Source organism: Symphodus melops (assembly GCF_947650265.1).
Source record: "Symphodus melops genome assembly, chromosome: 2".
Lineage (NCBI taxonomy): Eukaryota > Metazoa > Chordata > Actinopteri > Labriformes > Labridae > Symphodus > Symphodus melops.
Genome location: NC_136692.1, coordinates 3,030,746 through 3,053,909, shown reverse-complemented (window position 1 = coordinate 3,053,909; position 23,164 = coordinate 3,030,746). Strand labels below are relative to the sequence as shown.

The following is a 23,164-nucleotide window of genomic DNA, read 5'->3' as shown; positions in this document are numbered from 1 at the left end:
TACAGGAGCGATGTGTGTGTGTTTGTGTTATGTGTTTTTTCTGTCTTTATTTATTGCCTGAGTGGAAACTATTATTATTGTTATTATTATTATTATTATTTATTATTATGATTTATTTATTATTATTATTATCATTAATTATCATTATTTATTATTATTTATTATTATTATTATTATATATTTACAGTCTATGGTAACAGCAGAGTGTTTGGCAGCACTTTGAGTCCAAGACAAATTTCCCCAAATGTTAGGGTAGTGTCTTATAAGATTATGAAAACCAAATTATGTGAGATGCCATGCACACTATTAATAAACAACAAAAGTATCAGCCTGTGTAAAGAAATGTTAAGATCTTTAAGCAGAAAGAGAATAATTAAAAGAAGGATCAACTCCATAAAAAGGGAAACATCACATTTGGGATCACAAAAAGCCGCATGTAAAAATATATTTCTTTAAAGCAGAGTCAGAAGCATTTTCCTAAAAAAATAAAAAATAAAAAAAATAAAATAGGCAATAGATTCGCACAAAAATATACTCAATCATAACCAGACTTAACCTCCAGTGTTGGAAAAATGGAGTTAACATGGAAGCGCAAACACTTGCAGTTCCTTTAGTATCCTCCGGAGGCAGGCTCGAAGACAGGCGTTCTCATCTGGTCCAGCTAGCCTAACCTCCACCAACTCCTTTATGAACACCGTGACCCAAATATCTGACTTTGCTTTTTTCAACCAATCAGATTTATTGAATGACAAATATTCATACAGTTTGTGATGGAATAAAGAGAAGGAACAAAACCAGATGGTTTCAAGAGTGCTTCAACCCCTTTAAGTACTCTGTGTTTCTCTCCACTTGCCTTCCATTACGACTGGCACGTAACTGATGTGACGTCGTCTTTGCCCAAAAGAAAGGGACATGTACAGATCACAAAAGAAGGTTAGAGAGTCACAAGTACCAAGTTGTTTCATTTTAGATCATTATGTAAAATGCATTTCACTGTGAAGAACTCGTCATTCAAATGTGATTTAGAATCCACCAACCAGCAAGTGTTATGCATTACTTTTTTTGTTCCCCACATACCTCACTTGGCACACACACACAAAAACACAAACTATCATTGTGTCATTTAATCATGCATCCAGGGGCACGGGACACATGGACAGACATACAAGGTTGAATGCATAGAAGCATATCTGTGATAAAACCACACAGTCTCCTCTGTTGGAGTAAAAGGAGGTGGGCTTGATGTAGGCCCAATCAAAGTTCCTCAGGTTCAGTGACCTCTGACAGTGCTGGTCGCTGAGCGCCACCAGGGCTCGCACGAAAGCGTATTTGGCCGAGCAGCTGACGGCCGTCACTGTGCGAACCTTGTCAAAGTGCAGCAGGAAGCAGGGGTCGTCCTGGAGCAAAAGGAACACAATGAAATAAAATTACTTATTGAAACAAAAAAATGTAATGCATCCGTTTTAAAATCTGTCTCTCGTTAATTCCCCACAACGTAAGGGTGTCCAACTTTTCAATACGATCTGCTTTACAAATGATACAGTCTCTACTTTTTAGAGGATGAGGATAGTATCCAAATCTAGCCTTTAAAAAAAAAACAGATCTTCAGGCATTTTTAAACAAAGCTGGCCGGAGAGAAATCAGCAGTCGTCCATTCAGAGTCACAGGTCAGTGAACAGTGACATTTCACAAGTCCTCCTGGTGACTCAAAAGTTACATTTATATCTCTAACAAAGAGACAAAGAGCAAAGGAGGTGACACGGAGGCATTGGCAAATGTATTTGTGCAAGATGCAGTCTACAGGACCAAATGAGCTCGTTAGCTAAATCTGGTACAAAGCATCTCTTCTCTTCTGAGACTAATGTGTGTTTGGGTTTTTTTGTACAGTGTCCCTTTTTCAAATAAACCGACTAATAGTATGCAGCTTGCAAATTCTGGAAATTAAAAACAAGAATTTCCCAAATATTAAGGCTTCTGGACTTTCAGTTTCTGTTGCCTTGGTAGAGTGCGTGGCCACACTTGACAAAGGTTCAATAAAACGTGAAGAATGCAGAGCGTTCACTTCATGAGAGAGTTGGATGTGCGAACAACTCCTTTAAAAAAAACAACACTGTTGGCATGTTGTCGAATCAGGTATAGAAGTTTGAAACTGTAGTATTGAGACAACCCGTCTATAATGACCCCAAATGTGACAAAAAGAAACAGAGATTCATGAAATCAAATCGGCTGCTGGGAAATATGACAAATAGTATAATCCCTTCCCCTCCCCACAGACTCCACCTCCAGAGTAGAGTTAAACTTTTGCACAGGTCTGCCATTTTTTATTCTCTCTACAGAGGAGTGATGTCAACTGGGAAAACTCAGGGGGCGGGGTCATTGGATTTAAAGAGACACACACACCAAAACGGAGCGTTCAGAGAGAGCTGGTTTCTGCAGGGTCACAAACCTCCTTTGCTGCTTGATTCATGATATATTTGGACCATAAGGGAATTGTTTGAAAAGGTGGAGAAGTGGGACAATATGTCCTCTTTAATGTACCTTTTTTAAAAAAAATGTGTTTTGACTTGTGTTTTTTGTTTGAGCCTTGTCTCTTGGTTTTAAAGGTTTTTGTTTGATTTTGATTTCAATTAGAGATGACTGATGACAACCGATATTCATCCTGAACAGCATTGATGAAACATGCAGCAGTGAAAGTGTGAAATCTGAGAGAGTGGAATAAATAACATTCTCTGTGTGATTGTGAGCGAAAGTCATTCAAAGAAAGGTTGTGTTTTAATGATTCAAGTCCAAGTGGCAAACCTGCCTTCTACAGAGAGCTGAGCAAATGATGCAATGAGAATAAGTGAGTGTGATAAGTTACCACATCAGCGTCTCGTCCGTCCACTAGAGTCAGGTCCTGCAGGGACCAGACCTCCGTCCTCCGGTAGCACTCCTGTATGCTGGAGCGTTTGGTGCTGGACTTCTTGGAGCCAGACTTCAGGGGCGTCTGAGATATCTGACATCGCACGATGCTCAGCTGCACCACTTTGCCTTTAGCGGCTGCACGGCGAGAAAAAAAAAGGGAAAATGAGGAATTTGTGAACAAACGTGGAACCATGTCAAGTCTTAACATAAAACATCTTTAGCGAGAGTGCTCAGCGTAATTCCCTTCAACCCAAATTATATTCTCTGTGACACTTAAAGGAAAATTCCTCTGGAAACAAGTGGACTAAAACATCTTGAAATAGCCCTGGAACCATCTACATATTTTTTCAATGAACTTCAGAGCAAATATCTGATCAATGACAAAGCTATTTACCTGAGACACAGAGAAAATGCCTTCCATGCGATGGCTCTTCAATCTCAATAAACTCCACCAGTCTCTGTTTTGAAGGCCGGAATAAAACTCTCTGCATCTCCTCCTTCAGAAGAGATGACATCGCTGGAGACGGAGGAACAGAAGAATCGAGGAAGGGGGGGGAAAAAATCCAGTAAAAAGAGAAACTGAAGGCGAGAAAGACAAGAAGAGAGCGACGAGAGACGAAAAAGTCCACGCGAGGAAACGATGAAGCGGGTCGGGACACTGAAGACTGAAAGCCTGGCAGTGGTCGGGAGGGAGCTGGTGGTGGTGTATTTCTTCCTGGTCTGACCGCGTTCAAGTGTGTGGCTGTGTGTGTGTGTAATGAGCTCATATACACACACACACACACTCACACACACACACACACTTTACTCTGCAACAATCAGGTCTGTTGATCAATGTTCATGTTTCATTAAAGTACTGCCTACATACCAACACACCCTGGAGGGATTTAGCAAAAAGGGAGCAATCACAAGGGCCAATCTCTTTATCATTTCGCTCTTTTTTTATTGCTTCAATTAAGATCCATTACGGAGCCCAGATGCTCAGGTTTCCTGCTAATATGGATCTCACTCGTGGTATTTACTTCAGTTGAGTGTATCTAACCCAAAGACTTCACACATGGTGCACTTCAGTTGTTCTGCATATGTACTGTACTGTAGTGGTTCTGTGATTTATTTTATTTCTTGTATTGCACACACTGAAAGTCTCTTTCCTGCTTTCCGCGGTCTTTGTGTCTCCACTCGCTCGCTCGTATAGACGTTGATATATCTAATGTGGCTCGGCGCCCAATTGTTGTCTGTGATTAAACGGTTGTTGTGTGGGAAAAGGATGTCCCACAGCACTCTGCATGGTTTCCATTACCCTGTAATAATTCAATCTCTGGGAACAGGTACAAGCGGGGTGAAGCACTTAAATGGACGAATTTTACAAGCGCATAAATGAAGCCATACTTCTTTAGTCATCATGACTACACAGGACAGTTCTGTATAGGTGGACTGCTATAAGCAAGAGAGAACACAATATTGCACTTGCAAGTAATTGTTTTCAGAGTTCAACTTGAGGATAATGGCGTCAAAACGGCGTGGGAGAGACTGCTCTGTAATCAAACCAGGCCGAGTGTTTAATTTGATTTGATGTCAGGGAAGAGTGTGGCTCCACTGGATTGGATTTGTCACGTTCATGAAAACAAAAGATGGGTCGCTCCACTGCTAAGTGCTTCACTGTTGTTGTTGTTGATGTTGATGATGGTTTCTGTGGGTGTTCTCTTGAAAGGCTCTTTGGCTCTGAGATGGAAAACTGAGCGGATGAGCAGGAAGCAGCGAGGTAAGGAAAGATACAAGTGTTGAATCTCATGAATAACACATGAGGTTTTTTTGAACTTACTTATCATAAACTTTAACCCCAGTGTGTTTGCTGTGTGCAATAAAAAGGAGTCTAACTGGGCAACGGCGTCCACAATGAAGATATTGCACATCAAAGGTTCCAGTTATTGTCACTTGATGAGGCACATAAAGACGATGAAGGGAAGGAAACAGGATGCACATTTAAGACAATAAAAGTACCCTCAAATAGCTAAAAAATGACACAAGCAATCAACGTTGTGCATTTTTAAAAATCTTTTCATCACAGGTTATCGAAGGCTTTGAGTAAAGCCTGCCATCATTGACTGTTTCCATGACATCAGTGCATATCTGTGTTAGAAAATAAAGCTTTACTGTGTGTGGAAACACGCAGCCTCGCTCGAACAATCAACAAGATACACATTTATATCTCTTATAGTGCTGATTAAAGATGGGGTGGGAGGGGTTTGGAACAATGCACACATGATTTAAGAGGATTAAGAGGAGGTGTGTAAAGTAGAGGAGTAAAGTCAGATGTGCTCACGGCAAGTAGGAGGAAAGGAGTCGAAAAACAAAAGAAGGAGCAGCTGGAAAAAGGAAAACAGGCTGACACGAAGGATAAAGAGGAATACTTTTTGGGAATTAAAACGATGCGCAAAGAAAAACCTATAGCTGAAAAGAGAAGGTGATTTTTTTTTTTTTTTAAAAAGAAGCTTTTATTGTTGTGATGAACTTCAGAATAAGTGACGCACCGTTTATGCAGGACGGGCTGCTGAGCAGAGGAAAGATGTGAAAGGAGAGAAAATGATAGATTGAGAAAATCCTTAAAAAGCAGATTAATCCGAGGAGAAGCAGAGAAGAAATGAAAATGATGACAGAGAGGAAGAGGAGCTTCGAGGGGGCAACTTGAGTTCACAGAGACGAAGGAACAAGCAGCAGAGAAGAATCCCTGAGCTGGTAAGCAGGTATGATGAGAGCCGCACTGTTATTACACAAACTAGAATAGAGCTATCACTTTGTTTAATGTGCAAGCCTTAAGGCTAGAACTACAAGTGGGCCGCTGTAGAAAACCACAAGACTGTTTTCTGGGGATGTGCAGATGATTCAGTGCAACATCTGTATCAAGCGAAGTCCGTCAGACATCGACAAACACTGTGGCATGAACCGATGTCAGTCGCTGATTTTTATTTAAATCAATTTAATGCAGTGCACCGAACTACTGATTCATAGAAGAGTTTTTTTATTGGGCAGATGACGTCACCTACTGAACAAGTTCTGATTGGTTTTCATCATCACACGGAGAAAATGTCGGAGTCTGACACCAAACGAAGTCGTGAAATAATAACTCAGATACGATTTTACTTCAGCATCAATATCGGCACTAATTTTCACAAATTGTTTCAACTCTATTTGTTTACGGAATATTTATTGTTAATTTTCAAATGTTACTGACCAGAACTATGAAAAGAAATTAAATCTGTCCTACATTAGCTTCTCTATTGTAGCTTCTTGCATACAGAAAAAATATGTTGTTGTCACACGGACGCTTAAATGTGAATTTTCAACTCAGGAAAAATCTGTTACTACAAGGTGGCTCTGAAGTTTTCATTGGCAGCAGCCGCCATGTTGGAAATCCGGTCTCAGCCTAACTTTCAGACAACAAGCTGGAGCTGAGGCTGATCAGAATTAGGTTATTTTAGCGAGGTATGTTTAACACGCAGTTGACTGTGCTCTCTTTGTACAAACGTAAACATTAACTAAAAAGATAAACAAGTAATCAAAGACTGATATGTACCAGATTAAATGATTAATTGAATTTTCATTTCAAAATATCTGCACTGGTTTTACAGAAAAGGATTTATTTCTAAAAATAAATGATAGATAGATACTTTATTGATCCCGAGGGAAATTCAAGTTTTTTTTTGTTTTTTTTTAGATAGATAGATAGAAATACTCTCCCCGAAGTGTTGGTCAGGTTTCACTTATAATAAAATATCTTTCAGAGGTCATAACCGGCCATGTGTCTTGCTTTCAGTTCAGGGAGTTTATCAGGTTTGTGACCTGCAGCAGTATAATTCAGTCACAGCAGCGCTGGTTGTTCAGCAGTGATTCAGCATTAATTCAATGACACAGTGCAGCAGTTTTTACAGGATATGACACATAATGAGCTGATCTCATGACTCTGACAATCAGGTTTACAGACAGGCAGTAATGTAGGGTGTGCCAACAAATATGCACAGAAACAAATGACAACATTAAGTCAGCTATTCCACTCTATTCTTAAAAGTATGTAAAGACTACTGAACTTAGTTTAAGGCACTCAACATGAGACAAACTGAGATGTAAAACTAAAGAAAGAACATTTATGTTTCTGTCTTGGCTCTTCAATTTGTTGAACATTTTCTAGTTGTGAAATCAGTAAATAAACTTTAAAAAATTTAACTTCATTTAATCTCGTCTTTATTCATGAAATGATGAGCCCAATTTTCAATTACATACGTTTACATATATACGTTTACATACATACATAAGTACGCTGACGACACAGCCATTGTCGGGTGTATCAGGGATGGCAGGGAGGAGGAGTACCGAACACTGGTGGGGGACTTTGCTGCATGGTGCCACACGAACCAGCTACAGCTCAACACCTCTAAGACCAAGGAGCTGGTCATTGACTTTGAGAGGTCCAGACAGAGGATGCAACCTGTTCTGTTAGAGGGAGCTGAAGTGGAGGCTGTGGACTCCTACAAATACCTCGGGCTGGTGTCATAGTCTTGTTTTACTTCCTCTCTCTTTGTCTGGTTTTCCTCCATGTTGATCACCCTGATTGTCTTCACCTGAGTGCTCAGTCGCACCTGTGTCTGATTACTCCTGCGTCTTATTTAGTCTGTGTAGCGTCCCTGTTGTTGTCATTTTATACATCTTTCCTCCCTGCGGTTAGGGATCTGTTTCCTCGTCGCTCCTTGATTCCACTGTTGATTTTTGATGGACTTTGTTTGGGTTAAAGCAGGGGTGTCCAAAGTGCGGCCTGGGGGCCATTTGTGGCCCTTGAGTGGATTTTTTGTGGCCCTTGACTTCAAATCGAAGAATCAGAAGATTTTGGCCCCAGGTCTCATCAGATGGCATATTTCGTTCTTTTTTTTCTTTTTCATGTTAGCGAGGGAGACCTATAAAAGCCTGACTATTCTTTCCAAAAAATTAGAACACAACAGTTTCCCACTGCAATTAATTATTGTGTATTTACATTATTTTTTGAAGAGGTCAAAATACAAAAAGTTCCTTCCAATATTTTAAAAAAAACAAACAAAAAAACCCTGAGCGATTCTAACGCGACAATTTTGGCCCGCAAGAAAAGAAGTTTGGACACCACTGGGTTAAAGTAAGCCTTATTTTGCAGTTTTGTTTATTACACATTTTGGGTTTTCTGCCTCTTCGTTAATCTTATCAAGGTGATTAATAGGTTAATCATAATGAGTTATTAATATCATCCTCCTAATCTCATATCAATCTGTGCACTCTGCTTAACCTTTTAAAATATCAGAGACATTCTGCATATTATTTGCAATTCATCATCCCATTTAACCTCATCTGTATTAGTCTTTTCTTACTTTGTTTATTGTCATTTTCTACATCAAGGGCAGAGTGCATGACCAAAGTCACATTCCTTGTGTGTGTGTGTGTGTGTGTGTGTGTGTGTGTGTGTATGTGTGTGTGTGTTTGAGTGAGAGCTTATTTGGCCAATAAAGCTGATTTCTAAAAGGCCTACTTTTTAAGAGGGGCATTCTGGTGTTTTGGAACAAAATAACAGACACCAAACCTGTGAGATGGTTCAGAACTTTTCCTCTGAAAAATTTCTTGAGGAAAATTGTTTCAAGTTCTTTATTATAGTTCTCCTATTTCTAACAACCATCCCTCGCGATCAATAAAGTATCTATCAAAAAAAACCTTAAGCTTGTGTTGAAACATCATATAAATGCATACTGTTTTTTAAAACTCTTGATGGTTTTGCGTGTGTGTGTGTGCGTGTGTGTGCATTTATACTAGTATGTCTCGAGTCATTGTTTTGGCATTTTATTCATGCATTCATTCATGTTGTGTAGTTTTATTTACCGTACAGTAAACATGAAAAACACATGAATATGTGGCAACACTGTGAGATGAATTCTTGTCATACCTCATTAACTAAAAAAAGGAGGGGGGGGGGACCTCGTCACACTATAGGTAACACGTCATGGTCTGTGGAGTTTCTGATTGGCTGTCGATAAAGGGGGAAACCCTTTGCCATCAGGCGGGGCCATCCCCATCCTGTCCTGCTCTGCACCGTCCTGGCCACCGTCCAATGTCACATTCACAGCAACGTAAACCCATGTTTTTCCTGGAATCACTTCAGCGATGTTTCTCATAGTCTATAAATAGATGTGTATGCATTATTCACACAGCATTTAAAATCAAAGCAGTTATTATCACATAGCCTACATTTGTGCATGCATTCGTGTTCAGGTCATGAAGCAGAATCGCTAACTTGTTCCTTTAAAAAAAAACCCCAAAAAAAAAACCCTTTATGTAAAAAAAATAAAAAGCAATTTAAAAAAAATTGTTAGGAAATAGTCTGGCTGGAAAAGCCACAAAACACGCGGAGTCATTTCCCCTTTGAAGACAACTCGGCGATCCCCTTCCGTGTCTGCAGCTACTGTACTTGCAAAATAGTGCGCCTCTACTGTCTCTACTGCGCATGACCGTACGGCGTAATATGAAGTAGGCCTCCTGTTTTTCTCCCCAACCCCGGAGTCCTCCCGGCCCCCACCGCCTCGATGTCGATGCAACGTTCAAGTAAGCAAAACACGGAGGTTGCTGTCGATTATTCGGGAAGGTAAGGACCACCATTTACGCATTTCTGAAGGCAGCGGCGGCCTTTAATTTTCAAACAACACGAGCTTTTATGGTTGTTGTTTTTTTCTCTTTTTTTGGCGTGCGGAAGCAGTCGGACTGCAGAGGGAGGCTTCAGGACTGTTTCCGCACGCTTGAGGGAGAGCAAGGCCCAGTGACCCACATTCAGAGCAAGCCAGTGTGTGTATGTGTACGAGTGGGCGAGCGAGTGCGCGCGCGTTCCCTCTTTGCCTACCTGTTTGTGTGTGCGCGCGTGCACTGTACACCGTGCGTAAGTGTGTATGTGTGTGTGTGTACATACATCTGCCGCGAAAATGTTTCCACCATCGCTGCTTTTGGATATTTCTCCGCCATCATCACCTACATAATGTGTATGTGTTTGTTTTCTTGTTGGCATTTTGCGAGGATCTTTGTCCCGACGCGGATGTTTTTAGCCTCGGTTGTCTCGCGGTGTTTTGAAGGACCCACGGTAAAAAAAAAAATATTTCAGAGATTATTTTATCTTCAATGTCAGTTGTTGCGTGACAGCTCGAGGCTCGGTCGCCAGCTTGTGTCATGATATTCAAGAAGACTTATAACCTCCTGTTTTTATCCCGCAAACGCGTAAAGCTTTGACGCACCGAAAGTGTGCCAGTCCGCGTTTGTGAGAGGATCTGGGGGGGAAGAAATCTCTTTGGAGTTGGACGGTCGATACTCGGTAGCAAGCTTAGTTAGCCTGCTAGCTGGCTAGCGTTAAATGGGTTGCTCTCTTATGGTTGTATAACGAACACCTGTGGCACTAAAATGCACATTAAAAACCTCCTTATCGTGCGTAATGGCAGTTTTAGGCTGCTACATGGCACGTCCTTCCCTGGACCTTGTTGTTAACATCAGTGTTTATCATGTTGTAGTGCTGTGCAGTTAGCAGGGAATAGCTCAGTCTAAAGGAGGCTTCATGTATTGGCCATCAGGAATACATGACTACAGGTCAGTCAGGCCGGTGCTTCCCAGAGTGGACACCAAAGTCAAAGTCCTTTTTGGTGCTTTATCAGAATGCATACATGTGACCTATTAACTCCCTTTTAGAAAAGGGGATGACAGTTTCCTCCATAGCTGCTTTTTACTGTAGCAACTCTGACCTTCCACTTCACTGCCCTGCCATAAATCAAAATAATCACATATGGGATCCGTATTGACACGTTTTGATTCATGTTTGACCCTCTTAACAAACTCCTTCGCACACATGAATTTACCCAATTAAAGAGTCAAGATGCACATTGCCTCCTTGTGATATTTCAATCACGAGGATGTCTTTTTGTTGATTATTACACATAATTCAGGTTTACGACTGTGGATCTGACTAAGTAGATCTTTTAGGCGACACTATGGAGTTGTGCATGGTGGCGTTTTTCCATTTTATTTAATTAATTGAGGAATCAATTAGTGGATCAAATAGTCGAGGCCACAGAGCTGGAAGGATTTGTTGTCTTTTTTTTTTTTTTACTTGCAAAAAAAGCTGACGCTAATTGGGGTCGTGTTTCTCAGCTGTGATGATATTCTGCTTATCGTGGTCAGATGTGTCGCTTTTTGTTTGCAAGAGCGCCTGTCACCATAATGAGCTCCTTTTTGTTGGCGAGCTCCCTTCAGTAAAGACGAAGATAAAAACACTTTCCACCGAGGTCGCCCTGACCTGCCTGTTCCCTGTCATGTCGTAAAAAGCTAAATAATCCCCTGTGGTAGTCATAGGTACACGTTTATAGGCTCTTCTTTACAAACAGGATCCTAATAGTCAGAAGCCAGTTCTCTAGTTGCACAAATAAAGATGCATAAATGTACCATAAATCTTCTATTCATAGCCGGGGGTTTTATTTACCTAAGTCTGTGTAATGACCCTGCCTTTATTTGAAAGTGGCATCAACACGAGATGGGCCTTTAATTATTTCCATGCAAAACTCGTGCAAAGCAAAGCAAAGAAAAGATTGGGATGATAGATAGGTAGATAGATACTTTATTGATCCAGAGGGAAATTCAAGATGATTATGAGAGCAGGCAGAATATTAAAGTGTGTACAACATTAGGAGACCTGCACACACACACGGCATTATTCAGTTTCTGTTGTGCTTCTTTATTATCATGTCGTGCTGCTTTTACACCTGCTGGTGGAGACCTGCCGTTATTTTTCAAAACGTTCGACATCACCGGGCTGGAAAGGGACCGAGCACAGTACAGTTTCGATTGACTTCAATTTGAATTTGTACGGCGCAGAAATCCTTTTCTATAATCAAGATGCACTCTCGTCTCCTCGTCGTAGCATTTCAATTACAAGCATTGTTTTTGCATGTAATTTGATTTTAGGTTGTGGGTCGGATGAATATCATCTTTGGACAGTTTTTTTGTTTTGGAGTTGTGCAAACGTATGGAGCTAAATCCTTTTTGGAAGAAAAAAAAAAGTTCGCGTTTTGAGCTTTAACTTTGAAAAATCCATCAATGTATTCAAAGTAAAAATAAGTAAATGTTAAAGGTTGCATATTATGTCCTTTTGGTGGGTTTATTTATCTATTTTATGTGCCTACTAAAGTACGTTCACGATCGCTAATGTTGGAAAAAAGTTCCATGTTGGCTCTCTCATCTGTGTTTGTAACGCTCTGAATCCCCCACTAGTGTGATCTGATAGGCCTGATCTGACGTAGGGGGCGTGGCATAAACTGAGAGGGGCGTGGCATCATGAGTTACAGCTTAACAAAGAAGGCTTAGAACCCTCCTCAGTCACGTTGCCTTCAGGAAACGTAGGTACCGTTAGTTAGCTACAAGAAGTCATGCTGTTTAACGCTTGTGTTGGTCTGTCGACCAATCAGAGGCCGAATTTAGATGACGTCAGATGTAAGGGCCAATGAGAAACCACTACAGCCTAAAGCATCACAGCCTGCTAACAGGTAGCGCAGAAATATGAAAGACGAACTGATTTCAATGGACGGGGGAGGAAATCGATATCAGATCAATCATATAAGAATGGATTTAAATCAGAAAATCAATTTTTAAAACCCAGTCCTAACCCAAAGTAGCCGTCTTTTTAAAGCTGTCACTCATGATGCCACGCCCCTCCCAGTTGATGCCACGCCCCCCTCCCACCAGAGCAGGGCCACATTTCTGAAACTGAAAAAATACAACCTGAAAGTGAATTAAAAAATCTCCAAACGCTGAAAAAAAAGGATTTGAAACATAAAACGTGCAACTGAAAAAATTATTAAAATATGTTTGGAACTGAAGATAAATGATATTTTATTATTAAAATGTATTAAAAAGTATTCAAAAATTCAAATATATATTTAGCTGAAAAAAGTTTTCATACACTTATTTTGATTACAATGATGTGTTTTTCAAAGCTCAAACGTTTTATTTTTTATTTTTTAAATGAAGTACTGCCTTCTTGTTTCGTTTGTTACTAAATAGTTTATAGACCAAATGAGAAAACAATATTCTGATCAAAGCGCACAGAAAACAACCCTACGATCATTTTGTTGGGTTGATTGCCGTGTTCATCTTTACGGGCAAAATAACAAACTCAACAGAGATTTTTTTTCTAATGTTGTTTTTCCACTCGTCATAAAGTCGCCTGTCAGCCTAGTCTGACTTCGAGGAACCACTCCTCGAGAGATATTCATATCCCACCAATTAAAGGATTCAACAAGTTAAACAGGCTTTGTCGCCTCCTGTTTTAGCCTCCTCTTTAGAAACCGACATATTTACATTCCCTGTTGGTTGGTTCGTTGGAATCGTTTGCGTGCACGCTGGACACTGAATGTTTGTTTGTGTTGCAGGTGAGGTGTGGCTCTCTCAGGTGAGGATTTCTCCGTGCCTGCTTCCTGCTAGTTTACCTGAAACGACACATTCCAGAAAGTAAGTTTATCACCTTTACTTCTGCATAACTGGGTCAATCTGTGTTTCTCAGGTTATATTAAAATAAGCATTAATATCAGTTGAGGGTTTTCCTCGCTGTACCGATTATTATTATTATTATTATTATTATTATTATTATTATTATATATATATATTTTTTTAAAGGGGGTTATTTTGCGTCCTCAGTCCCTTTTTTTATCTGCTGCAGAGTCTGATCTAAAATTTGATCCTCTTGTTTGGTTTGCTCATCACTCAAAAATATTACAATTTTATATTTTCCATTTTTGCCGGACGTCTAAGCTGATGACGTTTTTGTCCACAGTTGTATTTGGACTCAATGCATTCGAGTGCCTTTTCTTGTCCTGCGTCCCCGCAGCAGTGTGAGACGGTCAACTGCTTGACCCCAAATTAACCTTTTGACCCCTTTTGATTGACGCAGGTTTGGTTGACCACCATGTCGTTCCCCATGTCTGGTTCCCTCTCATGACCCCAATGACCCCAACACCAGTTGTGACCAGAGAGTCAGCTTTGAACCTCGTCTACAACCCCTAAAAAGACTGACCGAGTGCATTGGCTGCATTGGGGTAGGAAGTCTTTGAACACATTCACACATGTTGTGCTGCAAAGAATGATTTTATGTGAATGTTTGCAGGAAACAACAATCATGTTTAGACGTACTCTAACACACGTTGAGACATTATATTATCACATCTGATCTTACTTTGATATTTGTACCACGACTGAGAATTTACTGTAAAATAATGACGTCTTTAAGAATCTGTTCCATAAGCTAGTTAAAAGTTTGAGGCCGCTGTGGTTCAGCTGGCCGAGTCGGTCGACTGTCAACCAGAAGGTCGAGGGTTCGATCCACCAGCTCATGCAGCCACACGTCTAATGTATCCTCGGCCAAGACACTTAACCCCCCAAGTTGTTCCCACTGCTTCGTTGTGCATGTGCATGAATAGGATTAGTTACTTCTGATAGTCTTCACTCAGCAGCCTCTACCATCAGTGTGTGAATGTGTAGATGTGACCTACAAGATCAACTCCTTTTACCGTAATTAATACTGGTCTGTTTTCTTTGAACACCTGACCAGTTAAACTGTCCGTCAGCATTAAGAATGGATTATTAATCTATAATTAGTTTGCAGCTCAGTAGATAAAACAGGAGCTCTGATTTTAGACTCTTGCTGCAGTTTTCACTCGAGCTTCAGCCAACTAAAAACAGCGCTTTTTTTTTTTTCTCTGTCTCCCCCAGGTGGTCTTCCAAATGCCTACCTCACGCCTAAAGAGCAAATCACTGCAGCCACAGCCCTGATCAGCAGCCACCATGACATCAAGCATAGGGTAAGCTGTACACGTGAATATACCCACCATCTTGAATGGCGTGCATATGGACGAGGCATTGAGGATGTCGTGACGCGAGACATTTAAACGTTGATACAAGCACACGAGTCTGAGGCAGCACATTTAGGAAAACGTCTTATTTTGAGATACCACTCTGTCTAAACTTGCTCAAATACAAGGTCCGCCTTTCGGTAGTGAAAAGTTGCCAATGTGTAAGTGCAACTTAGAGAGTGCTCTGACTTCAATTCAAAAGGGATTAATTGGCATGAGAGCATCAATAACAGTTTTGCCAAAGCATCAACATTTCAAATATTCAGACAGTAGTGTGTGTGTGTGTGTGTGTGTGTGTGTGTGTGTGTGTGTGTGTGTGTGTGTGTGTGTGTGTGTGTGTGTGTGTGTGTGTGTGTGTGTGTGTGTGTGTGTGTGTGTGTGTGTGTGTGTGTGTGTGTGTGTGTGTGTGTGTGTGTGTGTGTGTGTGTGTGTGTGTGTGTGTGTTTTAGGTAACCTGAGTGTCTACAGATCCACAAAATGTGAAATAAATCCATCCAGTCTTTTTGTTTGTGGTCTGCATAAGTCTTACAACAAAGAGAAAAATGCTCCGTTTCTCCTTGTGATGTCACAGTGGGATTCTGGTAAAAAAAAAAAAAAAAAAATCCCCTCCTCTCCCCTGGACTCCACCTCCAGCCTTGAGCAAATTTTTGCACAGGTCCACAATTTTTACTCTAGCTAGTGAAGGAGTGATGTCCACTGGGTAAACTCAGGGTGAGGGGGCGGGGCTTATTACATTTAAAGAGACAGACACACCAAAATGGAGCGTTCTGAGAGAGCTGGTTTCTACAGGGTCGCAAACCTCCTCTGCTGCTTGATTCATGTTATATTTGAACCAAAGCACAGAAACACTGATGTTTCATTTAGAGCACAGGTGGAAAATATTTCCTCTTTAAGACTTATAATTTTTTATGACTCTGCTAATAGAACAAATGCTCCGACCTTTATATTGTCCCATTTAAATCTCAAATATAAGAGTGTTTTATAATAATGATTAAAATCATAATTGTATTTCAGCTCATTGTCCCATAAATAACAGACTGATACAATGATTATTTTTTAAAATGCTTTCCCTTCATGTGATGAATAATGGTTTATTTTTAAATAGCATGACTCCGTCAACAAATATCTTTTAGACAAAATATATTATTATACTTTTGAAATACCTTCCTGAAAAAAGAAATGCCATAAATACCTCTTCCAGATGTCATCAATCCGGGAAAGTGAAAGCATTTCTATTGACCTATATTACTGGCTAACGTAGGCAAGATCACGCCCTGTTACACAAATGCACTGGTAACCTTCTTGGCAAACAAAGCACATTCCTCCTCTCTCTCTCTCTCACTCTCTCTCTCTCTCTCTCTCTCTCTCTCTCTCTCTCTCTCTCTCTCTCTCTCTCTCTCTCTCTCACTCTCTTTTTTTGTGTAACCCAAAAATAAACTCTGCTCCTGGCATGTAGGAATCCTCTCATTAGCCGGCGTCCGTCATTCTATTATTAACAAAAAAAATATATCTGCTTTCAAAGCGGCCGAACAAACGTGCACACAGAGGAGCACGCAACGCGGCCGGGAGAGGATTTAAATATTTCTTTATCTCTCTCTCTCTCTCCTCCTGTAGGGATGATTGTAGCATCTTTGATGGGTTGATGGAAGAAGATGAAAAGGACAAGGCAAAACGGTAAGCAGCACATACAGAGACAATGACAACATTTGGTGTTTGTATCATGACTCATTGAGAACTATGCATGAAAAAATTTGAAAACATAAACAAAAGCCGCTGATTCTAAATCAGCACATCGAGGGGTCAAACGACACAAATGTTTACGCTGTTATTTAACTCAAACGATGACTGCACCGCACCGCATTTAGAAATACGATCTATGACGGCGGCTGTTTTCATTTCAGCGTGTCCCGAAACAAATCTGAGAAGAAACGGAGAGACCAGTTCAATGTCCTCATCAAGGAACTCGGCACGATGTTGCCTGGCAACACCAGGAAGATGGACAAGTCCACCATCCTGCAGAAGAGCATCGACTTCCTCTGTAAACACAAAGGTCGGACCTTTTTTTTTAAAATTTATTTTTAAAAATGTTGTTACTTCAGTGCCCGTGTCTGGATATTTGTGGCCACGCTTTCTGAACATGTTGATGCAGTCGGATATAGCTCGTGCTAGCTAGCTGCTAACGTCATAGCCGTGCAAACTTAGCGATGTGAAAAATCCTTTTTGGATGATTTGATCTTCAGGAGAAACCGTGGACTGTATAGTAGGGCTGGGTATTTCCCTCAACCCCACAAAACGATTGGCCTGGGAATCTTTGGGTGTGTCATGATTTGATTGGATTTTGATTTTTGGGTTCTTGATTCGATTCAGACTCTATTTTTTCGATTCTGCATTAATGATTAAAACTCTATCTTTAAATAACACCAATCCAAACACTTCAGGATCTACTCTGCTCATTTTGGAGACTGGCTGAATTTCTCGCTGCTCCATGTAGCTTTCTGAGTTAAAGAGCTAGCATTAGCACTTAGCATGGAGTGACTGAGTAGCCAGAAAAAATCGAATGTTTTTAAAATCTTAGACAATAAGAATCCCAAATTTAATTTTGATCTAACATGGACAACACACCTCCGTCTCCCTCCGTAGTACAAAAGTGAAACCAACCTCAAGATGGCCGCTGATACTGGCAGGGACGTTACTTAGAAACAAGGAGTTAGCTAGCTTGTGGAGCCGCAGAGTTTCTGCTAACTGAAGCTCAAATTTAACTTTTTATTGGATCAAGTGTCAGAGAGCTCTCAGGTCGGTTTGGTCCACAGCTTATCAGACTCTGGTGTTGGTTTGGCGTTTGTCGCGTTTTGTATTTAATTCAATAATTAATAATTTCAGTCAACTGAGCACTGTCATGACAGATAAAGTTTTTTTTTCAATTTGAATAAAAAATGTTCGATCGATCGCCAGCCCAATTGAAAATGAATAATACTGCCTCATTTTTATTCTGAGAGCTTCATTACCACTAATCCTTGTTGAACACTGGGATTCTCTTCTGCTCAAATGTTTAATTAGGAAATGTGGATTTGAATTTTTTTTTAATCCTAGCTCTTATCATCGGGATGCACGGCCGCTCTCTGTCAGCTCACTGTGTTATGTAGCGATCTGTATTCTCACTGAGCCGTGTAACCATCACCACATGTTTCTCCCCCCCTGCAGAGATCGCAGCCCAGTCGGAGTCGAGTGAGATCAGGCAGGACTGGAAGCCTCCGTTTCTTAGCAATGAAGAGTTTACCCAGCTCATGCTGGAGGTCAGAAGCATCTTTTTTTTATTCTGCATATTAACGCCCGCTCCCGACCAGGAGCGACCTTTTGTAATCACAGAGAAATTAACATGTTCCATTTTCACATTTTACTTCTTCTGACTGATTGTACTAATTTCCTTTTTATAGCTTTGGATTCAAATTGACTTCTCTTTATTTCCCCTTCCTCATCAGGCTCTGGATGGGTTCTTCATAGCAATAATGACTGACGGGAACATCCTCTACATCTCCGAGAGCGTCACCTCTTTACTAGAACATTTACCGGTGAGAAACGTTTTCTTCTTTCTCTTGTTGATGATGAATTAAGCTGTCCTGATGTCAAGCAGTCACTTCAGCACCGTTGAGTTGTTTTAGAAAAGTCAGAAAGGCAGAATGGATTTCTTTTCCAGATGTGCTCGTTCACATTGTTTGCCTCAATGACTGTTGACCGTCGGTCCTCGTCGGCGGTCGTTGATTAGCATTCGACATTCGATTTAGCTGATTCGACTCGGCGTCAGTCAGCACGGTCGATGAGAGGAATCTCTCTGATGGGCTGTTCGGAGGTTTGATTTTACCTCCAGCTCTCAACACAGGTTCAGGAAAGCCCCCTTGAGCCTGCCGCTGTACTCTCCATACTTTAGTGCAGTTTCTCCTTATTTGCATCTTCTGGCTGACAACGCCACGCGGCGCCATTTTCAACTAGTAGGCGACCTCTAATAGGAGTGGTGAGTGACAGCGGTGTGAAAATCGTCAACAGACCACTGCCACCTCGAGATGTGCTGAACGTACGGCGGCCTTGGTGTCTTCATATGTAAATCATGTAATCTGTAAACTTGGCAGATTTCCCCCAGAATCCAAGATGGTGCTAGAAATACATCCGTGTTCATCGGCTAGATAGATAGATAGATAGATAGATAGACAGATACTTTATTGATCCCGAGGGAAATTCAAGGCATCCAGTAGCCGTATACAGACAGGCAGGACACAAGACATTAGTTACACTACACACCCACTGTCCCCCCTCCCCTCTGTATACAATAATCCCCCAAACAGAGATTTAGGAGCCCCTATGTGACTAAGAGTAAACATAATCATTAGTCATTAAACAGTCAATGCAGGGATGCAGATTGGGCCATTAAAGTGCTCAGCAACATAAAGGAGCAGTGATTAGCATTAAGTGTCCAAAACAAGGTGAAACCAGGAGTAATTAGGGAGATTATCATTAAAGTACCCATCTATTGAGGAGCAGATTAGCATGAAGTGTCAAAGACAATAGGCTGACAGAGGGCGTGAGTGCGTGAAGTTTTGAATACCCCAACAATTTAGACAAAGACTCTCAAAGTGTTTGATATTTAATCATGAAGAAATCAGAAGAGTGACTCTCCGCTCCACAGCAGACCATATAAGGTCACTGAGTTATTTTTAGACGCTTCCTCGCGGTTGTGACGCGTGGACCGTATTGAAGTTATTTGTTCTTTCAGAAGGAGGTCTTGTCCTTCTTACCACAGTTAAGGACAAATATTCTGCCAGTGGCCTCGAGGGTTTAAAAATCTGCTTTTGTGGCGACTCCACTCGTGACGATATCACGTGTTTAATGACACGTGGTGAAACTCATGCTTCGTGTTGATATGGACTAGTCAAGTGATTTTATGTGTGTGTGTGCTCCACAGATGGACTTGGTGGACCAGAACCTTTTAAACTTCCTGCCTGTGGGGGAACACTCCGAGATCTACAAGGCTCTATCGACGCACCCCACGGACCCCGAGAGCCTTAGCACGGATTACCTGAAGAGTCAGTAACGCCACACCTGACGGCACGACGGCCTCTGACAGTCATTCACATGTGTGACCCGACTTTAAAGCCTAACATCTTCTTGTTTCGTTTTCTCCAGGTAAGAACCACATGGAGTTCTGCTGCCATATGCTGCGAGGGGCCATCGACCCCAAAGAACCGCCCGTCTATGAATACGTCAAGTTTATCGGCAACTTTAAGTCTCTTAACAACGGTACGTCAGGGTTTTAACCATCCGTCTCTCCAGCCTGTTGTGTTCCTCGACTCACAGAGTAAACAAAACTGCTGCTCTGCTCTGTTCTGTGTAGTTCCCAACATGACGAGGAACGGTCTCGCGGGGGTGTTGCAGAGATCGCTGCAGCCCGCCTTCGATGACCAGGTGTGCTTTGTGGCCACCGTACGGCTAGCCAAACCTCAGTTCATCAAGGTAACCGGACAAACGCCAACATTTCTTCTTTTTATTAGGAGAAGCACACTTAGTTTACACTGCACAAAACTATCAGTACTTGACAGACGTCCTTAATCCTCTTGTAGTTATTGGACTGTCGACAAACTGAGAAAGTATTTTTGTCCGTTATCTCCCGAAAATGTTATTTTTCCTAATAAATTGTTAAATGCCTGCAATGTGTGAACCATAGAACAAACACCCACATTATGCAAATGAGATCACACATGAGTCGTACATTAGTCAGACTGTCTTCATGTGTGTGTGTGTGTGTGTGTGTGTGTGTGCTTACATTCACAGGAGATGTGTACCGTGGAGGAGCCCAACGAAGAGTTCACCTCTCGGCACAGTTTGGAATGGAAGTTCCTCTTTTTAGACCACAGGTACGAACACTCATTTCAGCTCTTTATGGGGTTTTATTGTTGCCAGGCAACACGCAAGCGTGGAATGACGGCGAGATCGTTAAAAACAGGCTGATGGCAGGTCATTAGAGCGTCCATCAGCCGCACTAGATGTACATGTTTGTGTACATCTAGTGCATCATGTGGCGCTGCTAGTTTGACAGACGAGTGATGCCAGTGAAGCAAAACTCTTTCTCCTGTCTGTCCGTCAAACCGTCACGTTGACATTTCTCGGCTAAATGAAAAGGTGAGTCACTTGGATGTCTGTGTTTCCTCCCTTCCAGAGCTCCACCGATCATAGGATACTTGCCTTTCGAAGTTCTGGGGACATCAGGGTACGACTATTACCACGTGGACGACCTGGAGACACTAGCGAAGTGTCACGAGCACTGTGAGGGAGTCACTTTTCACTGAAGATTTGATTCCAGCACGTTTTCCTCTGCTTGTTGTTTTTTTAACCTCTGCGCTCTGTCTCTCGCCTGTCCAGTGATGCAGTACGGCAAAGGGAAGTCTTGCTACTACCGTTTCCTGACCAAAGGTCAACAGTGGATTTGGCTCCAAACGCACTACTACATCACCTACCACCAGTGGAACTCTCGGCCTGAGTTCATCGTCTGCACGCACACAGTAGTCAGGTACTCTCTCCACTTTCTTTGGATTATTTTTTTAATAATCCATCACAATAAAAAGAAGCGTCTTGTATGTGTTAAATGACGTAGCATTGTGTCTCATTGCTTCTTCACCTGCCCTTTGTCCTCGTCCACGCAGCTATGCGGAGGTGAGGGCAGAACAGCGCAGAGAGCTGGGTATTGAGGAGGCAAACCCCGAAGTTACTGCAGATAAGGTGAGAAAAAAAACGTTTTTAACCTTTTTTACGAATAAACGCTTCATCCAAGTCACGAAATGATTCAGAAGCTGCTGCGTCGCAGATTTGATGTAAGACACAGAAATAACCTGTCTTTGTAAAAGAATTGACGATGATCCCGGTGATGAATTTTTCTGTTGATAAAGTGCACATTTATATTCAGACAGTGGTAAGAAAACTTTCAGAGAGCGACCATAATGTATTTGAAAAAAACGTTTAAACACGGGATCACAGCGTCTGCAGGTGAATAATGGGAAATTGGTTTGCTAAGCTAATGTGGCTAATGTTAGCACCTCCAGCCTTCGGTCCTCCTTGCAGGTTAACATCCACACACCTGTTAGAGCATTGCTGCCGTCCACGCCTGTTTAACCTGATGGACTTCTACAGAACTTCTCCACACTACAAGACGTCATCGGTCCATGTAGCTCGTTTACGTATCGGCATAGTAGAGGCAATAACCTGAGCTGCAGGCCTGGTTTATTTATTACCAACATGCAACATAAGACAAAGGAGAACATAAAAAAAAAAAAAAAAAGACAGAAAATAAATCATAATTACAAACATTGAAACACAGAAAAGAAAAAAAATATATGGATTATAAGCTATTATGAGTTAAATGTCTGCAAAGGAATGGGAGGAAGTAAAACTTAATGAATCCCAACCATGTCCATGTAATTTAAGTTAATATATTTATTTTTTCAAAGTCAAGTTATAAATAAAGACAAATGACCTACACACACAATAACAAAAACAACAGCAACAAAAAGGAAAATATAAAAAAAAAAAAAGACAACTCGGCACTGCAGGCCTGATTTAAAAAGATCTGAATAATTAGTTTAATTAAGTATTAATTATTCTTACAGTAATTCTAGTGCCGACTTGCAAGATTTAACTGGCTTTGCGCACGTCCCTGAAAAAAACTGACTGACACCAGTCTGAATCCAGAATCTGTCTCTAATGTGCTCTCACTGTTCTTTTTGTTATCCATTCACTTTAATCAGCGAGCTGCTGCTGCTGCTGCCTCTTAACGTTTCTCATTCACTCAGTCCCACAAGTCTCTGATGTTTAAATCCAGCCACTGATTACATCAAGATAAGATTCAATATTCGGACAGTTATTGACTCTTGTTGGCGTGAACAAAAAAAAAAAAGTCACCTGTCATGTGTTGATTTATATTTTTTTCTCCCCCTGCTGGTTCGTTTCAGAGTCAGGACTCTGGCTCAGAGTCCCAGTTGAACACGTCGAGCCTCAAAGAAGCTCTGGAGAGATTCGACCGCAGCCGCACACCTTCCACCTCATCACGCAGTTCCCACAAGTCCTCATCGCACATCTCGGACAACACTTGCACGTGTAAGGACACACCCACCTCCTTAGTGCTCCCGGGTCGATGCATAAAGTTCATGTGTAATACAGTTTTTAAAAAAAGGCTGATGTTTGATTGGGTGATGCAGCTCAGCAGAAATAAAGTATGATATGACTTCTCATCACTGATTCTGTGTTACAGCCTCCAGGCTACACATGGACACGGCCACGCC

The 23,164-nt window shown here is 41.3% G+C and overlaps 2 protein-coding genes across 5 annotated transcripts in view; one reads left to right on the top strand and one right to left on the bottom strand.

The window, feature by feature from the left end:
* Window positions 1-582: 582 nt before the first annotated feature.
* On the bottom strand, window positions 583-6,354 carry exoc1l (exocyst complex component 1 like). The gene is made up of 3 exons (XM_079337334.1): window positions 3,299-6,354; window positions 2,861-3,039; window positions 583-1,397 (listed from the first exon to the last, which is right to left on the bottom strand). The coding sequence occupies exons 1-3, from the start codon at window positions 3,669-3,671 to the stop codon at window positions 1,128-1,130; spliced, it is 822 nt and encodes a 273-aa protein (XP_079193460.1). The 5' UTR covers window positions 3,672-6,354; the 3' UTR covers window positions 583-1,127.
* Window positions 6,355-9,398: 3,044 nt separating this feature from the next.
* clockb (clock circadian regulator b) overlaps window positions 9,399-23,164 on the top strand; it is an 18,051-nt gene continuing 4,285 nt past the window's right edge. For 2 of the 4 annotated variants that reach the window (XM_079337352.1, XM_079337349.1), the window contains exons 1-17: window positions 9,399-9,553; window positions 13,368-13,446; window positions 13,886-14,030; window positions 14,704-14,792; window positions 16,458-16,517; window positions 16,745-16,893; window positions 18,045-18,136; window positions 18,323-18,412; window positions 19,798-19,918; window positions 20,019-20,132; window positions 20,227-20,345; window positions 20,664-20,746; window positions 21,049-21,155; window positions 21,252-21,399; window positions 21,533-21,608; window positions 22,835-22,979; window positions 23,134-23,164. The exon at window positions 23,134-23,164 is cut by the window's right edge and continues 64 nt beyond it. In XM_079337352.1, the coding sequence (XP_079193478.1) occupies window positions 14,776-14,792; window positions 16,458-16,517; window positions 16,745-16,893; window positions 18,045-18,136; window positions 18,323-18,412; window positions 19,798-19,918; window positions 20,019-20,132; window positions 20,227-20,345; window positions 20,664-20,746; window positions 21,049-21,155; window positions 21,252-21,399; window positions 21,533-21,608; window positions 22,835-22,979; window positions 23,134-23,164 (1,352 nt within the window). In that variant the 5' untranslated portion in view covers window positions 9,399-9,553; window positions 13,368-13,446; window positions 13,886-14,030; window positions 14,704-14,775. Of the gene's footprint in view, window positions 9,554-9,702; window positions 9,948-13,367; window positions 13,447-13,885; window positions 14,031-14,703; window positions 14,793-16,457; window positions 16,518-16,744; window positions 16,894-18,044; window positions 18,137-18,322; window positions 18,413-19,797; window positions 19,919-20,018; window positions 20,133-20,226; window positions 20,346-20,663; window positions 20,747-21,048; window positions 21,156-21,251; window positions 21,400-21,532; window positions 21,609-22,834; window positions 22,980-23,133 lie in introns of those variants that run through there. The other 2 variants (XM_079337350.1, XM_079337351.1) reach the window with 2 other exon arrangements.

What these genes read in the sequence shown, in the direction of transcription:
- exoc1l (XM_079337334.1), bottom strand. Translation starts at nt 3,671, where the DNA reads ATGAGCTCATTACACACACACACAGCCACACACTTGAACGCGGTCAGA. An exon ending in GCATTTTCTCTGTGTCTCAG is followed by an intron (nt 3,040 to 3,298) that starts GTAAATAGCTTT and finishes CTCGCCGTGCAG; the next exon opens with CCGCTAAAGGCAAAGTGGTG. An exon ending in ACGGACGAGACGCTGATGTG is followed by an intron (nt 1,398 to 2,860) that starts GTAACTTATCAC and finishes CTTTTGCTCCAG; the next exon opens with GACGACCCCTGCTTCCTGCT.